The sequence below is a fragment of the Acinonyx jubatus genome, chromosome A2 (assembly GCF_027475565.1).
Source record: "Acinonyx jubatus isolate Ajub_Pintada_27869175 chromosome A2, VMU_Ajub_asm_v1.0, whole genome shotgun sequence".
NCBI lineage: Eukaryota > Metazoa > Chordata > Mammalia > Carnivora > Felidae > Acinonyx > Acinonyx jubatus.
Window position 1 is genome coordinate 112,449,527 of NC_069383.1, and position 20,889 is coordinate 112,470,415.

Here is a 20,889-nt window from a genome sequence, read left to right on the forward strand (position 1 = left end):
AGCTTTAAGTGGGGGCTGGTTAAATAGACACAGGAAATGCTTTGAGCTGCTGAAAACTCAGCATTTTTCAGCAGTAGGTCTCAGCCATGGGCATTTGCTATTTTTGGACTGACTTGTGTGAAATGGCAATAATCAAGAAGCATGTTATGTGTTTCCTAGTTGTGCATTTTGCCCATAGCTATTTGGGCAGAATGCACAGAGCACTCTTTGGCTGTGTGGGCATGCTCAGATCATACTGGAGTATTCCGACTCTCCCGTGTGCTGGGCTGGTTCAGTGCAGAGTAAATATCATCCTCACTCTCTCAGGCAAAATAGTTATCAGAAAATAAGTGTTTCCTTCAATGAACAAAAGAATTTTGTTTGCCTTTGGCAGGGTTTTAGCTTGGGAAAAACTTGGGTTAAATTTGAAGATGCTAGGCATGCATAAAAAATAAGAATTTGGATTAGAGCCATTTGAAATACTACATTAGAAACAAAGGTTCTTATCCCTCAGCTACTTGTTTTCAGTGTATTTTTTCCCAAAGACTTGGCAGTTTTCTGAATTGAAAGGCAGTGTGCACATATCTCAGTGCTAAAGTTTATGTCTCCAGGTCAGAAGAACAGGTCCCTGAGATACAGCTGGATAGGAAGATGATCCAGCTTTATACAACACAACTACCATTTTCACATTTGATCTGTAATCTTGAGTAGAAAACTTGGCCCATGGCTTGATTTTACCATGATTGTTTGAGTTGGTTTTATAAGTGATACATAGATATTTTCTAAGAGCTCATGCTAAAGCAAAACAGATTTTTTATAGTTTTACCTGATTCTGAAGTTACATTCTGAATTCTGAAGTTACCTGATTCTGAATGTACATTAATATTGTTTGCCCTGAGCCATTGGATTTAAGATCCAGATTTTTCACTCTGAGGTTTGATATTAAATTACTGTCTTACACCTTATGGTTAATAATTTAAATACTGACTTCATTAAGAGATTTGTGGCTCTGTTCTCTACCCTTTTTTTCTGTTTGTTTTGTATCTTGGGTTTTAAAACCCTGGCACATCTCTGTTTGTTCTAGGGTTATAAAAGGTCAGTTTACTTATCTATGTTATTAAGAATGTTAGCCTAGGTTGAATGGGGTGGTGAGATAGAATTCGTACTAGAGCCCTAAAAGGGTAGGAGGTAGAGACTGATAGTAAAAACAGAAATTAACTCCTTTCCCCACTTACTGATAATCAAAAGGGAGGAGGGGAACAGAAAACATAATTTAAACATTTTTAGTTAATTTTCTACATTATTATACTAATTCATGAGTAGAGAAAACTTGCTAAAAAAAAAAAAAAATATATATATATATATATATATATATATATATATATATATATATATATTGAGTACCTGAGTAAATGATTGTAGATGCAACTGTTTTCTTATCTTCTCTACCCATGTCTCCCTCTCACTTACCAAACTATTTGTCGACTATGGGAACTAAGTAGTCTCAGTGAAACAATGATTAAAATATTCAGAAATGAGGTATTTGCTTTGTTTCTGTAATTCTGACTGTCTGGATATATCAAACTTCTATGGATTGAGGTTCATATGTATATATTCTCCTTGCATGAGACTGCAACATGCTTTGTGAAGAGTTCATTCTAAACTACAGAATGAATATTTTGAAGAAAGACTCCAGAGGGATTAATATATCTGACTCTAGGAAATAAATGGGAGAATTTTAGAAAGCTGGACAGTATTGAACTTACATCTGTTTTTTTAATGAGATCAAAATATCTCAAGACGTTGACCAGTTCTAAAGATGAATAATTCCCTTTTTCCTTTCCTAATAACCCTGCAACACCACACATCTGTATGTTTAAGTCATATATGTAATACAAACATTCCAGACAACTCCTTGGCAATGTTGACATTGCCTGAGTTTTCTATGCAAATGCCCATAATTTACAGTGGCAATTCAGAACATACATGTGTAATCACTTGGCCATATATAGATGCTTTACCTTTTAAATAAGTGTTATTTACATTGGGCTGTCACTATATTAAACAGTGAATTTTAAAATTTTTTTTTTCAACGTTTATTTATTTTTGGGACAGAGAGAGACAGAGCATGAACGGGGGAGGGGCAGAGAGAGAGGGAGACACAGAATCGGAAACAGGCTCCAGGCTCTGAGCCATCAGCCCAGAGCCTGACGCGGGGCTCGAACTCACGGACTGTGAGATCGTGACCTGGCTGAAGTCGGACGCTTAACCGACTGCGCCACCAGGCGCCCCTAAACAGTGAATTTTTAAAAGATAAAATAAAACTCCCCTCACATCTAAACCTTACAATCTAGTTGGGGAAGATAACAAATAATAAACCTGAGAGAAAGAGGATGGACTATAAAGACAATAAATGTAAGTGAGCTCGAAAGTGCTGGGGGTAGACTGTTATTTTTAATAGGATAGTAATTGTAAGCCTCGTTTAAAAAGATATTTGAGGAAAGACTTCATAGAAGTAAGCGGGTTAGCCATACATCTGTCTGAGAAATGAGCATTCCCAGTACAGCGTACAGCCAAAACAAAAGCAGGAGTGTTCCTGATATATATCAGGAATAGAAAACAGGTTGGTATGTCTAGAGCAAGAAGGGAGGGCAGTGGTAGGAATTGGGGTGTCAATGATGCAATAGAGCTTCTCAGTTGTCTGTTGCTGTATAACAAACGATTCCAAAATTTAGTGACCTAAAACAACTTTTTTATTTGCTCACAGTTCTGTGAGTCAGCTCTTTCAGCTGGGATTAGTTGGGTCGTTCTTGTGGGATCTGGCCGGGAAGTTACTAGGTAGCTCAAGTACGGTTGGGTGGTCTAAGATGGCCTCCTTTACATGTCTTGTAGTTGGTGCTGGATGTCAGTTGAGCCTGCCTTCATGTGGTACAAAGATTTTAGCCTGAACAGCTGTGAGGATGGAATTGTCATTAACTGAAATGTAAGGCCTACTGGAGATCTCAGTGCAGCAAGAGAGAGCAGGTCCCAATGTACAAACACATTTCAAGTCTCTGCTCTGTCACATTTGTTGTTTCATTTGGCCAAAGCAAGTCCATGACCAAACTCAGTTTCACAGGATGGAGAAATAGATTCCACTTTTTGATGGAAGGAATGAGGAAGTCAAATTGTAAAAGAATGGCATACTAGATTGGATGAATTTGTAGCTATTAATCTCCCACACAGAGATCAGATCAGAAATGCCCTTGAAGCCATTTTTAAAGACTGGCTTTCTCTTTGAATGTAAAGAGAATACATTGAAGAATTTTAAGCAGAGAAGTGACATGATTTGACTTTTTTTTTTTTAAGTTTATTTATTTTGAGAAAGAGAAAGTACAAGCAGGGGAGGACCAGAGAAAGAGGGAGAGAGAAAGAATCCCAAGCACTGTCCACACTGACAGCACAGAGCCTGATGCAGGGCTCAAACTCACAGACCCTGAGATCGTGACCTGAGCTAAGACCAAGAGTCAGATGCCTGACCGACTGAGCCACTTAGGTGCCCTATATTTTTAAAGGATCATTCTGACTTCGTACTGAGAATAGATTATGTGGTGCCAAGGAAGGCCAGGGAGGAGGCCATTGTAGTAATCCAGACAAGATATGATCATGGGTCAGACTAAAGTAAAATAGCAGAAGATAATGTGAATTGGTTAGATTTTGAATGTATGATCAAACAGGATTTTCTGATGGATTGGATATAAGGTATATAAGAGAGAAATTGATGACTACGAGGATTTAACTTGAACAGCTAGAAGAATACATTAACAGATGAAAGTCTGCTGGTGGGGCAGGTTTTGTGGGAAGAGCAAGAGTTCAGTTTGAGATGTCTGTTAGACATCCAAGTGCGAATGTTGAATAGATAAACGACTGTATGAGTCCGGAATTTAGGAGGTCTGCGCTGAAAATAAAATTGAAGGAAGTATCACAATAGACGGTATTTAAAGTCAAGAGACTAGATGAAGCTATTAAGAGAGACATTGAATATAAATAAAGGAGAGAAGAGGCAGAGGAGGAAAACTGGCTCATGATAGATGGGGAAAATCAAGAGAGTATGGTGTCCTAGAATCCAAGTTTAGAAACTCTTCACAGGACAAGAGAAACATCAGCTCTGTCAAATGATGCTGATAGGTGAAGTAAGGTGAGGACTAAGAACTCCTCTTTGGATATAGTAATGTAGGGATGATTGGTCATCTTGCCAAAAAGTTTTTAGTTGAATGATGAGATAAAACCAATTAAGTGAGTTTGAGAATGGGAAGAGAGGAATTTGGAGACTGAGTTTTAGACCTTTTTAATAGTTTTACTTCTATAGGGAGCAGTGGGCAATAACTGGTAGAGGAAATGCGGTCAAAAGTTTCTTTAAGGTAGGAGATGGGAAAAATCGTGTTGACAGACAAAATTCAGTAGAGGGGGAAAATTGGTTCATTTCTTTCATTTTATTTAGTAAACTTACATATGTGCAGGCAGTATTCAAAGCACTTTATAAATATGAACTCACTTTTAATAAAAGAATGAAACAGTGACTGGCCATTTAGTATAAAGTACTGTGGTGGGTGCTCTAAGGAGTTCAGCAAAGTGTAGGACACAATCTAGGACTTAAGGACTCATGGTCTCTATTAGAAAATATAAAAACTTACAAAAATAACTAAAAATAGGAAGGTAATATAAAGTCGAAAAATTATACAGGTTACAAGTTTAGAGAAGGGAAATTATGTTTAGCCTGGGAATAAGTAATGTCAGTAATTTGATTGCAGTTAAGTAACAGTGGGCCTTTAAAAGTAGGCTCAATTGGGCTTAAATTCATATAATTTTACCTTGAACATAGATAGGAGTATGTGTGTTGTAAGGTGGACTGGGGACAGGGTTCAAGGTAGGAGGGAAAACATTTTCTCTTCAGTATATAGTCTTGAGGTCAAAAAAGCAGAAAAGCCAACCTCAGAGATACTCCCTTCTCTATCACTATAATTGTCAGCTTCACATTTATAGTTCTAATCCCCATATGTAGGGGGAAGGGGGTGGGAGTGTGTATGTATGAACTGCATGCACGTGCATCTTCAGTACCTAAAGTACAAGGAATCCTCTGTTAATCCTCTATTTCACTCTGTTAGATATATTTAGGAGCCTATTTTTGATTTTAAAATAGTTTGGGGGAACAATCCAGATTACTTTCCAGACAAATAGGAAAGTTTGAGATGTATAAACCCAGGAAATATAATTAGACTATGTCCTTTAATTCTCATTTGCCCTTAATGAAAAGTGTAGTGGTTGTTGGAAGTCTGAGAATAAGTAAAGAATACCAACTATTTAGATTGATACTTGGCTGAAAGAAAGTATTTTATGTTCAGTGGAAACTTGTGAGGGTAAGTTTATAGACAATCATTTCTGGAGAGTGCAAAAGCCTAACTCAAGTTGACTTTTTATTTCCAGTGGTTCCTCTGTAGTCTATTTTTCAAAAATCTAGGCATATTATGTCCTGATTGCAAGCAGGGAAAGATTCTCTTGGAGATTCAAAAGAACTCATAGAAAAAGGAATACGTATGGTCAAATTACATATCAAACAATGGTCAAGTTTATCCTTAATACAAAGAATGCAATTGATAATTAAAATGAGATCTTCACTTACCAGAGTAATCAAAATACCAAAGTTTGATACCTAGAACTATATTGTTGGTAGTAGTGCAAATGGTTGCAATCTTTCTGAAGGGTAATTTGGTAATTTCTCCCAAAGTGTAAAATATATACACTCTCTGATACACTGATGGAATTTATGTTATTAGTATACCCAGAGAAGTTTACCAAGATATACGTAAATGTGTTACAGTATTGTCATTTTAAAATGGGAAGGAATCATTTTGATGCCCACATGAAGTTCAGTAACATTAAATATCTTTGATGTCTCACCTCCCCCCAAATATGGTGCAGCCTTCTTTCTTATCAAGGAACTGGATAGAGGTGAACACACTAGATGAGGTGTGTTCAGAATGAAAGATCAAATACTCCAAGATGATTCTCATAAAAGAGCTATTAGGAACAGAACTGGCAACAGTAGGAAGCTGTTAACAAGAAAAGAAATCTTTAAGAAGTAAAGATCACAGGGACGAGCACTGGGTGTTATATGTAAGTGATGAATCACTGGGTTCTACTCCTAAAACCAATACTACACTGTATGTTAACTAACTTGAATATAAATGAAGGGAGGAAGAAAGACAGACTACACAGATAAGAATGTGAGAATGAAATGGGGGAGTGGGTAATCCAGAGAAAGTTTACCACAACTCTGCGTCTTCAGATAATTCTTTTAATTTCTGAGCGTTCCATTTTCATTTTGAAGAACAAAACTGCCAGTGAGGTTACAAAATTTAAGAGAGCAGCAGTGGAAGAGAGAACTTTTATTACATCCTTCTTCTTAAACTAAAGCTGCTTTTAGATTCTACATCATTACGTTTACATTCATGATGCATACATTTTATCATACATATTTCATCAAATATAGGTCATTTTATGAAACAATCCAAGTTTTGCCTGTTTATGTTTTCCCTTGTATGAGTTGTGGTAAATTGCTTGCATCTTGACTCACTGTTATTCTCCACTGAATTAATTATGTGCCACTTTACCTCTGAGTTTTGGAGCTGGATAAAGAGAGAAAAGCCAAGTGCAGGACATCCAGGTGGCAACTGTTCATACCCCATACAATGAACAAGTTCTGAAGAACTATACCCAGGATCTTCTTTTGGAGCATGAAAGCAGGATTAGAGTAAGGCAAAAATCTTATTGGTTCTCACTGACCACGTAGTTGTAGTTTTGATCAGTGTGAAAACTTTCACCTTGGAGGCAAGGGCACTAGATTGCATTGTTGTTTCTAAAATGGAGAATGATGTTATCGAGAGACTGAGGCTCAAGAGACCTGGTTTATAGTCCCAGCCCTACCACATCTAAGTAGGAACTGGGGGATTCAGTTAACATGCCAAAGCTTTTATTTCTCATCTATAATATAAACCTGTTTCACAAGATAACCTCTCAAGATCTTTAGATTTTAGGAGGCTCAGATGAATGTCTTGTACATGAATACACATGTATACACATGTATAGATTTGTTTTAAAGAATAAAATTTTCCTTTGGCTCTCAGAAATACAGACTCAGGCCTCAAATTTTGCATAGATTCTGTGTTATAGGCAGTTACTAGATTTAAAAAGCAGGGGTGTTGGGGGTGGGGTTTTTTTTTTTTTTTTTTTTTTTGGTTTTTTAAGTAGTCTCTACACCCAATGTAGGGCTCAAACACACAACCCTGAGATCAAGAGTCACGTGCTCTGCCAACAGAGCCAGCCAGGAGCCCCTAAAAAGCAATTTCTTAACTGATTATTCTTTTTTTTTTTTTATGTTTATTTACTTTTGAGAGAGAGAGAGAGAGAGAGAGCGCGAGCGTGCGGGCGCGCGTTTGCTTGCAAGTGGGGGAGGGGCAGATAGAGACAAAATCCGAAGTAAGCTCCTGGCTCTGTCTGAGCTGTCAGCACAGAGCCCCATGTAGGGCTCGAACTCACCAATGAGAGCATGACCTGAGCTAAAGTCCCACTCTTAACCAATTTAACCACCCAGGTGCCCCTGATTCTTTAATTACAAGCTGCTTATAGACAGTAAATGAGGGATTTTACCTTACTTAAACTGGAACTAATAGTATATAGGAAAATCTAGATTTAGACAAAGCCTTATTACTTTGGGTAGGGTGATTATTTGCTTTGAAAAGCATTCATTTTATAATTTCCTTAACCATTTTTTTTAATAACCATTTTTAAGTCCAGTGTAATAGTAAATGTAATAAATATTACCCTATATGTAAATCTTTAATTTGCATATTGTTTTGAAGAAACAAAATCTGCCTTAAGTGAGAGCAGTATATCTTTTTGTTATATGAGATTAATCTCTGTGATCCACCAATTAATAAATTGGAATTTCAAATTTGTAAAAAAAATATAGTGAAATAGGTGTGTATGTATACTTTTAACATTTACTTGATGATCAAAAATTTTTAAACCATTAAGAGTCTTAAGGTAAAATTAGGTGTAAAAAGATATTTTCTAGGTAGTGTAAATTCTTTTAAAAACAAATTTTCAGTCTACTTAGCACTAGATTGTTACCATTAAAGACCAGAAGTACATAAATAAGTACCTTATAAAAGAAGCCTTAATTACTATGGTATTCAACAGATTTTCAAAATTTATGTTATCCCTGGGTAAATTTATTTCCTTTTTTAATAGGATTACTATGCTAGTAGATCAGAGATACTCTGAAGACAGCATATGTAGATTTCAGCAGTGCCTTTAACGGAGTTTTTCTTGATATCTTTGGGGAGAAATTATAACTGATTATTCATAACTGAGTAAGTTAATGAAAGAATGAAAAGAGTACTAACACTGATAAATATCAGCCTGGAACATGGTCTCTGATGGTTTGCTGCAGGATACTTCCTGTCCTGTTCAACCTCTTCATTAAATCCTTGGCTTAAAGAGATTGCTATGGTTAATCAGAGTTGAAGATGTCAAGCAGCTGAAAAGAATAATTAAAACTTTGAACCATAGAATTGGAACCTTTGGTATTCTCAAATGAAAAGCAGAAGTCATCACTTTATGTGATGAGCTGTACCACATTTGTGTAATTTATGGAAAGGGCAACTGTTCTTAACACCATTTTCAGTTAAAGAGAAAGCAAACAGGAACTAAATTAAATGCTATGACTAGGTTCTCTAGCAAATCTCGTTAACACTTTAAAGTGATTTAGACACCGCACCAAAAAGAGTCTGCCTGATGGGATCTTAATTAACCTAAATCATATAACGTTCCTGTTACATTGCAATACCTTGGAAGAATCAGGATGTCTTAGTCATTCTTTGAAATTAAAATTCTAGAAAGCAAAAATTATTAATATTATCTAAATATTAGGATATTGTTTCAGATTATTGTTAATATAATTACAACATGAAACACCCTGAGAGAAAACAGAGTTCCTAATAGTTGAGAAGAATAAATGAAATGCCTAACAATATCCCCATCTCAATTTTTTTTTTACAAAGAGACACTAAAAGAACATTGTGGTCAATTGACTCTGGGCAAATTTGTCTTATTAAAGTTTTCCCCTTAAGGTTATTAAGACAACACTAGTTATTAGGAATTGGAATTTAGTAGGACTTTTCAACCCCCTAGATTAGCGGTCTGCAAATTTTATAATACCTTACAAAGCTTTAGCCTTTTCTCATTTTTAATTTTAAATATTATACAAGTTAATTTTTATTAAACCATAAGGAGATAAAACTAATTTTGTCAGAACACATCGTGGAAAGATAGAAAATATTTATTTCCTGAGTGGCTACTGAAGTCAGAAACAAACTAGAGACAGTTCCATGTTAATTTTCTAAATAATGGCTTAAAAACAAAGGTCTTCCATTTTTACTGCTTTAGTCTTATATGAGAAATTTGTCCCTCAGACATTTCTAACAAATTCACTTAATCCTGGGATAGACTATTTTTTAAGGTTTCTTGCAACTCTAATTTAGGATTCTGTGAGCTTTTTATTATTTTTTTTGTGTCTATTTTTTATGTGGTTGTAGAATCTCAAACTAACTCACCCTTAGACAATTAAAATCAATTTGTAAACAAATACTGCTTAGCAATCAAGTAATTCTGTAAAAACATTGAATACAAAAAATGGAAGAGTCCAATTCAGAAATCAGCCACAACTAGCTGTAGACTTAAATAATATAAGCATGTGTTTGAGGTGATATGATTTATGGTTTTAGTTTTTAGTGGTACATTCAACAGACATTTATTGAGCCTACACTGTCTGCCTTGCCCTGGAGAACCAGAAGTGAATATTGGGCCTTCCATATGTAATCCCCCCTTATTGTTTTTAAATGATCATAAATGAATTGGTCTTATATAGTCTTTAGGGAGCTTTATTTTATGAGTAGTTTCACTAGGACTAAAGATTATTGACCTGTGTCCACAGGTCTTTATTTTACTGTTGAGAATTTAGTGGTCTCCTGTGTTAATTTACCCATTCAAATACTATACAAGTCTGTGTGCTTTTAATTATTCTGAATACAGAAACCTCAGAACAGGGCTCCCTCTCTCTTCTTTGGAACAACTTATTTTATCTTTATATTAGATTTTTTAAAAAGTATTGCAGATAGGTTGAGTCAAGGAAATCAGGCCAGTGAACATGATGGCATCTGTTGTTGGATTCTGACAAGTAAAATCAAGATTGAAGGCTTACAGATAATTAAAAAATAAGCCATCTTTTGTGAAAACTCTTGAATTATAAAATATAGTCAGATTTCAGATGTCCAGTAACCTATCAACCGCACCCCCCCCAACCCTCACTTCCCCACCAGCTTTTGGAAATATGAGAGGGTATTTTTGTTGACACAAAGACTTGGGGGGATGAGTGATGCTGGCGTTTAGTGCATGGAGCCCATGGAGGCCATGATGGCCAAAATGTCAGGAGTAACCTTGCTTGGGAGCACAGTCCCCAGGCATATTTCCCTCTACTCTTCCCTCTTCTCCTTTTCCTTCCTCATTAGAAAGTGAGAACCCCAGCTGTACAGACATTAGGGGTAGTAATATGCCCTTAGTACACTGATGCCGTTTGCACAGCTCTCATTTGGTGCCATTCCGTTTTTTTTTGTTTTGTTTTTTTTTTGTTTTGTTTTTAACAGCTAGGAATTTCTTTTGAGGAAACATTAGTATGTAAATTAGGATCTGAAGGGACATTAATTCTCTATACACTCTATATTAGGACGTATTTATTGACCCCAGTAGAAGAAGCTGTGTTACCTTCCTTATCTTCTTCCATTTTCTCCTTTATAATTAGAATCATTATTACTACTGTGTATACATCTGTTATGTGTACATTGATCCAGTTCAGTGAAACTCTAGGAGTGAGTTGTTTCTTAGCTTTAACTTTGGTAGTGAACCTGTGCTTGTGCTATTTTTCAGAAACGGTACAGATTCTCATTTAGCCATTTTGATTGCTCTAAGCCTGATATGAATTTGGAATTCAGAAAAGTCTGTTTGCTTTCACCTCGGCAGACTTGTTCACTTGAACATGCTGTTCACATTTAATGTAAATACGTTTGAATAGAAGAGTATATAAATATTTGGTTTCATATTTGGCTTCTATTAAATATTGACAGTCATGGAAATATCTCTAGGAGATCTTTTTTTCCTTTTTTTGGATCAAAATTTCAGCTTTACGTTCTTTCCAACCATTTGGAAACATAAGTGACTGTTTTTTCCTTATTGCAATTCAAAATATCTGAATTTGATTCATAATTTTCTTGCCCCAGAACTATTCTTTTAATCTTCCCTGTTGGAAATGCATCATCATTCTCTTAGGCTGGAAATTTGGGCCTCATCTTTGATTCATTCTTCTCTTTAATCTCTAATATACAGTCAGCGGATCCTATTGGTTCCTTCTTCAGAAGAGTCACCAGGCCTTTTCTTTTGCATTACCTCTGCCTCCACTTTACTCCAGTCTTTACCATGCTTCAGTGTTCTTCCTTCTGGTCTCTCACCTCTCTTCTTTAAGCTTGTGACCACTCAATTTAAAACTACTGAAAAAGACAGCAGAATGCTTTACAACTTAATATCTAAGAAATGGAAAGCAAGTGAATATTAACTCTGAGATCATCTAATCTACAACAGAGTAAAATTTTTCTGTTTTGTCCTAAATTTCAACTAATCTCAAAGATTTACTTACTTATTCCTTCATTTAACAGTATCAAGTATATGCTCGGTTCAGCTGTTAACTGCTGAATATTATGCTTATAGTCTTTTCATTCCCCCTTGACAGTTCATCTGTTCTCTTCAACTATCCTATTTATGCTTTCTCTAGTTTTTCATCTCCATCCCTCAACCCTGCAAATGCCAGTCCTGTTTCATAGGTAGTAGGCCTTGAATCATTTAAGCTCCATAAATCACACGAGTCCACAACTGATGGGTGGCAATGCAGGGACTCAATTCCATCTCCTCTGCAGACCAGCAACCTTCCAACACCATCTTACTAATATAATAAGGTCTGTTGTCTAAGCTTCATGATGTTAACCATAGAATACTATAGACTAATGGTTTATTAAGAGAAAGGGTAAAGGAATGAGAAATTGGCCATTTGACTGTTTTTTGGTAATAAAACTTGAAGAAGTTTGGAAAGAGTTATGTTTTCATAAATAGTCATTTAATATTTATAGTATCTGTCTTCATCTTGCTTCTTACTCTTTCTTGGTTACCTCTCCCCCCTTTTTTTTTATGTTTTTATTTATTTTTGAGAGAGAGAGCAAGTGAGCATGAGCAGGGGAAGGGCAGAGAGAGGGGGAGCCACAAAATCTGAAGCAGGCTCCAGGCTCTGAGCTGTCAGCACAAAGCCCCATGCAGGGCTTGAACTCATGAACAGTGAGATCATGACCTTGAGCCTAAGTTGGATGCTCAACCAGCTGAGCCACCCAGGTGCCCCAGTTATATCTTTTTATTTAGAATCATGTGGCTATTAAAGAATATTTGGAACCACTAGAGCTTTGTGCAGTGTAGGGGAAAATTAAATAGCAAAGAATAATGAACCAGGTTACTTTAAAATATAATAGCTTCATATTTGCCTCCCCACCCACCGCACCCCACCCCCACTCTGCCATCTGTGGCTAGTAATATTTTACAAAGAATCAATTGATTCTCCTTATATGGACTTGAAATTGCCCATGGAATGCCATTTTTCTTCATTTCAAGCAATTTTCATATTTTTTGAGAATATGTAAAATGTGCTTAATTTTTTTATTCCTGAGACTTCAGTATGATGTGTTGTTCACCTGGGATTTAGAAGGTATAAAATAGATCAAGTAAGGATTTTCAAGAGATGGCTTATGGCACCTCTGACATTCATGGAGTATAGCAAGAAAATTCATTGTGGTGTAAAGCATTTTCTAAAACAACACATTACCTATGTATTGCCTCCAGATGGTAGTTTTCCAGACATAGAATATGCTTGGGTATAATTCTAATGATTTACTTTATATTTTAAATGAATGAATGAATTTTAAATTAATTTAAATGATTTGTTTTGTTTTTCAACATTGCAGGTTAGAACTAAAACTTAAATCAACCTGGTCCCACCAAAGACTCTTTATATTTGTTCTCCTTGTGAGCTTGCTATTTTGAAAACATTTGTTTACAAACAGCATATATTATTTCCCTTAAAAAAAAAAAGTAGAGCCAGTTAGCATTTCTGAACAGCACTAGTGCAGTGATACTACCTGAAGTAGTGATAATTCCAGACAAAATTAAATGTTTCTCATTGTAATCTGCTCATATAACTTTGTCATGGGTGTATGTACACTTTCCATTTGTCCTTTGGAAATCCTGAAAACAACTTGACCTTTTTGTGGACCTCAGGTTGGAGTATTCTATACTGTGTCTCATGACATAAAAATATTATTTCATTATACTATTTCATTTTACGAAATAAATTTCTGTACGATTCTACAGTTTCTTTGCAAGCAGTACTTGGGGGTTACCTGGCCCTTCTTGACCTCTATCAGGGCTTTATGATGTTTTACAGTTGTGAAACAGCATAGCACCTTTGAACCCCTTATGTGGTAGATCACATTATGGTACATGATTCCTTTGAGGTAGGAAGAGCCCAAATAAACAGGTAATTTAGCTAGTTTCTAAAGGTCAGTGCTTATATTCTTCCTAAAATCTCATAATTCTGATATTGGCTTGGACATTCAGCAAAAGCCTCTCTTGCTTTCCTTTCTGAACTAATTCATTCTAAGCAGTAAAAGAAAGTAACTTGCCTTATTTAGAAGTTCATATGACCATACTAATCTCAGGAGATTTTAAACACCTTTCCAGTTTCTTGCTTTGTCATTTATTGCTCCCCCACCTACTGCTGTTTGTAGAGGTTTACTTTTATACAAGGAGAGCTGCTGGAGTTTAAGAAAAATCTACCTCTTATTGAATCCCAGTAGGAAGTTTATGCTAGCTGAACTGGTTGCCTGGTGGAAGAGGGCAGAAGAGACTCCTTGATGCAACACATTTTAACTTCAGAGCCTTGCTTGCAAATCTCTTCTCTGCCATCTATGACTACAATTAATAATTGATTTCTTAGATTTATCATTTTTCTTCTTTGACTCAACTTTACTTTTCCCCATCTTTTGCCACTTAGGGAAAAACTTACCCAATCAGTCATTAAGCGTCAACATCAAGATCAGTCTAGGAGCAGAACAAGTTTCATGGTCTTTGGACGTTATTCCCCAGTAGATCCTTCATGAATAAAATATAGTGAAGAGTAAAAGAGAAGGAGAGCATTAGGCATTTTATCCAAAAAATAAAGTAATATTTATAGATCTGACAGTTTTAATAATATAGGAAAGCCTCTGGAATTAGCCTTGGTGTTTTTGTTTTGGTTTGGTTTTTTGTTTTTGCAGTTAAGCAATTTATTTAACTTTATTTTTTATTTTTTAAAATTTACATCCACATTAGTATAGTGAAGCAATGATGTCAATAGATTCCTTAATGCCCCTTACCTATTTACCCCATCCCCCCTCCCACAACCCCTTCAGCAACCCTCAGTTTGTTCTCCATTTTTATGAGTAGCCTTGGTTTTTATAAAGAACATCTTTTGTCTGGAATTTGCTTCCAAATAATTGCAGGGGAGGGAAAGTGCGGGCCATGAGTTAATAATTGAAGCTGGATGAAGAGTGCAAAAGATTCATTTTCCTCACTTTTATATATGTTTGAAATGTTGAAATACTATTTGAAATAATAAAGAACTTTTTAAAAGACATCTTTTCCCCAGGAATTTTGGATGGATAAAATCTATTTCCCTATGAAATTTACAGCATCCCCCCAATACTCAACAGTGTTGAACACAATAAAAGTACTATCATAGGTTTGTATTATTGAAGGAAAAATACTTTCTTGTCAGTAAATTCTAAACTTCAGTATGTTATTTTGTGTCTATTATTGTCCAAATTATGTTGTTATTTATTCAGCAATATGTAAATTTATTTCATATATTGCATTCTAATGAAGTTGTGTTCAGTTTTGCTTTTCATCAAGGGCATATTCAAGTAAACGTTAATTAGTATTGAGAAATCTGAAAAACACTCAATGAAAAAATAGTATTAAGCAATTTCTTCATATACAGTATGCATGATACATCTCTGGGTAGTATTTGAATTAAGGAGCCTGTTTTCTCAGTCAGGGTCCAAACATAACTTTGCTGGTAAAATGATGATTTAATCCTTAGTCTCTTTTGTCTTGTCTAGTTAGTCACTCGTATTGAATATCTATGCCAGTTGGGGCACCTGGGTGGCTTAGTCCGTTAAGCTTCCAGCTTCGGCTTAGGTCATGATCTCATGGTTTGTGAGTTGGAGTCCCTACATCAGGCTGTGCACTGGCATCACAGAACCTGCTTGGGATTCTCTCCCTCCTCCCTCTCCCTCCTCCCTCTCCCTCCTCCCTCTCACCTCCTCCCTCTCCCTCCTCCCTCTCCCTCCTCCCTCTCCCTCTTCCCTCTCCCTCCTCCCTCTCCCTCCTCCCTCTCCCTCTTCCTCTCCCTCTCCCTCTACTCTCCTCCCTCTCCCTCTCCCTCGTCCCTCTCCCTCTCCCTCTCCCTCTTCTCTCTGCCTCTCCCTCTTCTCTCTCCCTCTCCCTCTTCCATCTCCCTCGTCCCTCCTCCCTCTCCCTCTCCCTCTCACCTCTCCCTCTTCCCTCTCCCTCCCCCTCACCCTCCCCCTCTCCCGTCTCCCTCTCCCTCTCCCTCCCCCTTCTCCCTCTCCCTCTACCCTCTCCCTCTCCCTCTTCCTCTTCCCTTTCCCTCTCCCTCTCCCTCTCCCTCCTCCCTCTCCCTCTCCCTCCTCCCTCTCCCTCTCCCTCCTCCCTCTCCCCTCTCCCTCCTCCCTCTCCCTCTCCCTCTCCCTCTCCCCTCTCCCTCTCCCTCTCCCTCCTCCCTCTCCCTCCTCCCTCTCCCTCCTCCCTCCCTCCTCCCTCCCCCTCCTCCCTCCCCCTCCTCCCTCTCCCTCTCCCTCTCCCTCTCCCTCTCCCTCTTCCCTCCCCCTTCTCCCTCTTCCCTTTCCCTCTCCCTCTCCCTCTCCCTCCTCCCTCTCCCTCCTCCCTCTCCCTCTCCCCTCTCCCTCTCCCTCTCCCTCTCCCTCTTCCCTCTTCCCTCTCCCTCTCCCTCCTCCCTCTCCCTCCTCCCTCTCCCTCCTCCCTCTCCCTCTCCCTCTCCCTCTCCCTCTCCCTCTCCCTCCTCTCTCTCCCTCTCCCTCTCCCTCCTCTCTCTCCCTCTCCCTCTCCCTCCTCTCTCTCCCTCTCCCTCTCCCTCTCCTCTCCCTCTCCCTCTCCCTCTCCCTCCTCTCCCTCCCTCTCCCTCTCCCTCCCTCTCCCTGCCCCTCCCCCACTCACACTGTCTCTGTTTCTCTCAAAATAAATAAATAACTTTAAAAAAAATAATAAATGTAAAGCCAGAAAGTTATTCTGCTATCAATGCAAATAACACAGAAGATAAAAAATAATCTTTCATGTTGTAGATAAAGCCTTGAATCTCCAAGCCAAGGAAGTGAGCTCATCAAAAGTGAATCAGATTTTGCCAAAATTTGAACGTATTTCCTGGCTTTTTTTTCAGATCCCAGTAGTATAAACCATGGCAAGTCAAATTCACTGTCTAAGATTTATCCTTTTTTCAAATTCTGGAACAGGCAGCCACTTTACTTTGGGACAAAAATGCTCTTTTTCCTTGAAAAGCAAAAGGACTTGTATTTCTCTATCACTATTGTTGCTAATATAGTTCCAACCACCTATATCAACACAACTTGCATTTCAGAGAGAAAACTGGACAGAAGGGGGGGATAATTAGAACTGTCTATCAAACACAAGCATGTTAGTAGAGTAGTAAAACTCATGGATACACATAGCAGACTTTATATAGCTGCACTCCTCTCTTTTACACTATCTTATAGTGGCAAGATGAACAGCTTATTAACATGACCCAAAGATAGAGCTATTCTAATAGCATATACAAATAAGAAGTAAACATGTATCAACTTAGAATTATGCTTAATAACATTTAGTATTCTATTTTATTTAGAAATTATTTGGGCACCAAGAATTACTTATTAATTAGCTTGATTTAACATTAGTCCAAGATTTTAAATTACCATAGATCTTGGAGAAATTTATTATTGAAATATTGTTTACATACAATATTACATTAGTTTCAGGTGTACAACATAGTAGTTGACAGCTCTGCATTATGCTGTGCTCACCACAGTATAGCTACCATCTGTCCCCATACAGTGCTATTACAGTACCATTGACTATATTCCCTATGCTATATCTTTCTTCCTTGTGACTTACTCATTCCATAATTGGAAGCCTCCACCTCCCACTTCCCTTCACCCATTTTTCCCATCCCCCTCCCACACCCTCCCCTCTGTCCGCTATCAGTTTGTTGTCTGTATTTATGGATCTTTTTCTGCTTTTTGTTTTATTGAATTTCACATATTAGTGAAATCATAGGATACTTGTCTTTCTGACTTATTTCACTTAGCATATATCTTCTGGGAGTATCCATGTGGTCACAAATGGCAAGATCTCATTCTTTTTTATGTATGTGTGTGTGTGTCTGCACTGGCATCACGGAACCTGCTTGGGATTCTCCCCCTACCCATGTGTGTGTGTGTGTGTGTGTGTGTGTGTGTGTGTGTGTGTGTGTGTGTGTGTATTCTCCCCCTCCCCCCACACATATATGTGTGTATATACACACACGACATTTTCTTTATCTATTCATCTATGGATAGACACTTAGGTTGCTTCCGTATTTTGGCTATTGTAAATAATGCTACAGTGAATATAGCAGTGTGCTTACCTTTTCACATTACTGGTTTTGTTTTCTTTGGGTAGATACCCAGTAGATCTTGGAGATATTTAAGCTAACACATCATTGTCATTGATATAAAAAGTTTGTTAACATTATTATTCAATTTAGATGAATACAGATTTTCAATTTTTTAAATATCAAATATATAGGAAGAGTAATACTAGCTTATTTGATCAGTAAGTCTGTTATAGGAAATTCAGATTACCTTCTATCTGAGAAAACAAACCCAAGTAAATTAAGATGTATGCAGTGTTACACTTAACTGACAAAACTCATCTTGATTTGTACAATAGTTATCTTAATTATATGAAATTGGACTCCTAAAATGTTTCTGAACTAGTAGTTTCTGTAGATAGGATTTCTTTTTCTTGTCTAACATATTTGGAGTATTATAGGTTCACTTTATTTTCTTGGAAATTCTAAAAATTTGATAAATAAGTGCTTATTGAGCTCTACAAAACCAATGAGAACAGAATTTCTTAATTTAAGAGATATTATAATCAAATTAATCAATATCCTCTAAAAATTGGAAAACATTTCATACTTAAGAGGTCAAGTTCTTTCTGAATTACATACAGAGCTGTGGCTTCAGTTTTACAGCTTTAGTCATGGGTCAAAAGTAAACATAACAACCTCATCAGTTCAGATCTCTAAGAGCTATTCTCCTTTAATATTATGTGCAACATTCTTAATTGAGCTCAAAATAGACAAGTGGACAAAAAGAAAAGTCTAACAAACTGAATTCTCTTTTGGTTTTTCACTCAACAGAAAATAGATCTCTGTCATTCTACTACATAGACCACCAAATGGTGGGACCATAAAAATCCAATTCTCAGTAGGTATATCCATCAATGAGGAATAACTTATCAACTGTGCATTAGCCAGAAACAAAAACAAAATCAGGAAGAGGGAAAAAAAAATTGAGAAAACCAGAAAGTCAGCAAAATTGAAGTTCTGTTGCCCCTTGGGATTTACTTTGAGAGCCAAGAAGAGATGTACCCAGGCTAACATAGCCAATGAGGTATACTTCTCTGGCAACTCTGGTGAATCTATTGGCGTCTTCATGGGTCCTCAAAAACTGTTTAGGGATTTTTTTGGGGGGGGGTGGTAAAATCATGACTCCTACAAATATACAACGGGCAACTTCAGGGCTACTGTCTTCCATGCAGTGGCTCATCCAACAAGACAGCTTTCATCTTATAGCACTTTGTTTTCAACATATGTTTCAAAAATCTCAGTGTTAGGGAAAGAGACTAGAAGGGCCTTACGTCAGTGTTTGGTTTGGATTTTCTCTGAGTGGTGAGATTACAGATAATTTTTGCTTTCTTTAATGCCCACTTGTGTTTTCAAAGTTTTCTATAATGAACCTGATTGTCTCAAAAGAAGATATATTAAGAATGGTAATAAACAGAATTAAGCAGACATTAGCTAGTGTTGATGCTAGCTGTGCAGGATTGTTTTTTCTTTTGTTTTTGTAGAAACAAAAATTTACTCTGTTGAAACCTTACAACCTAATTTTTAAGCAAAGACAAAACTTGTATTAAGCCATTAAATTCTTTATTACTTTGTTCTGGAGAGTCAGGGTCAGAGTTCTGTGTCTCTAGAGATAGAAGATGAATTTCTGGAGCCATGGTATCAACACAGAATTATCTTTAAATTCATTTACAGTGCTTTGGATTTCATTCAGAGGGCTTCATATGATTTAAATGAAAAAATGTTACATGAAGCTGGTGAATGCTGATGGAAAGCCCTTCTTTGACCTCTTAGTACTGTGCTGGCCTGAGCTTCCAGCCCCATACTTACATGCAAGTACAGAAATTATCACAGCTTTAGGCACCGAACTCTCAAATTGTCTTCTTATGATGCCTTTCTGTGTAGTAACCTCAGAGAAATGTTTCCACATATTATACATTGTACATGCTACACTGTACTTCATAATCATTAAAATTCTTCCTGTGCACGTTCCCCAGAACTGGTTTTACAAATGAAAAAATAAAAGCTCAGATCTGATGGTCTAACTCCCAAAGTGACTTATTCAGTGCAGGAACAATCTCTTTCAGTTGTTCAGTTCTTTCATGCAGTATCATGGGTATTCAGTAAATGGTATGTGATGCAGGGCTTAAGATTGTGGTGTTTTAATCTGTTGCATAGACTTCAGACAACTCCAGCGCTTTTCATTCAGAAGTGTTTTTTTCCTTTCCTCCATAGTGAATAATTGGTCAATTTTCATTTTAATTATTTTGTGAACCTAAAATGAAAAATAAGAGAAGAAACTTCAGGAAAGCATAGAAATTGTTTTGGCAATCATCTAGTCCTTTATCTAAACATGGGTAGATTTGTTTTGATGATGATGATGATGATGATGATGATGATGATGATGATTGAACATTGAACCAGGCTCCCTAAACATTTATTTAGAATGTTTTTAACCTTCTTTAAGCTATTCTCTAAACCTTAATCTGGTTTTAAACAAGAAGACAAATGTGAATGGTGAATTACTGCTCTGTAGCTTTAAATTCAACCAGTTTGATGCTTTTGTTTTTTATAAAAGATGCTCACAGCTCCAGAAAAGAGGCAGATACTGTGTGATCTCCATTCTCAGAGTAAAACTATTCATTTGCATTAGCAGCTCTAGCAAAGCGCATGCGCGCGCGCGCACACACACACACACACACACACACACACACACACACACACGATGCTTGTTTGGCAGAAGCTTTCTGTTTATTCAGCACAGAGCCCTCCCAGGCTCCCAGATGTAGAAAGCTCTAAGAGTTGATGTACAAGACAGAACCGGAACTGTACATAGGCTGAGGTGGGCACTGCGGAGGATTGGCTATGCAAGGATGTTGATGTGGTGCGGCTCTACCTGCCTGTTCTGTGAAAGGCACTTCTCTGAGGCTGTGAAGGTGAGAAGCCCAGGGATGCACTAGAAGCTTCATTTCGGCTGGCTC

General features: G+C 37.2%; 1 protein-coding gene across 6 annotated transcripts in view; it reads left to right on the forward strand.

Moving 5' to 3' along the window:
* Positions 1-20,889, forward strand: part of TMCC1 (transmembrane and coiled-coil domain family 1) — a 240,686-nt gene that overhangs the window by 181,075 nt on the left and 38,722 nt on the right. Inside the window, exon 1 of one of the 6 annotated variants that reach the window (XM_027042711.2) lies at positions 20,621-20,844. The exons of the other annotated variants lie outside the window; for them this stretch is intronic. Coding sequence (XP_026898512.1) covers positions 20,782-20,844 — 63 coding nt within the window. The 5' untranslated portion in view covers positions 20,621-20,781. Of the gene's footprint in view, positions 1-20,620; positions 20,845-20,889 lie in introns of those variants that run through there. 6 annotated transcript variants of the gene reach the window in all.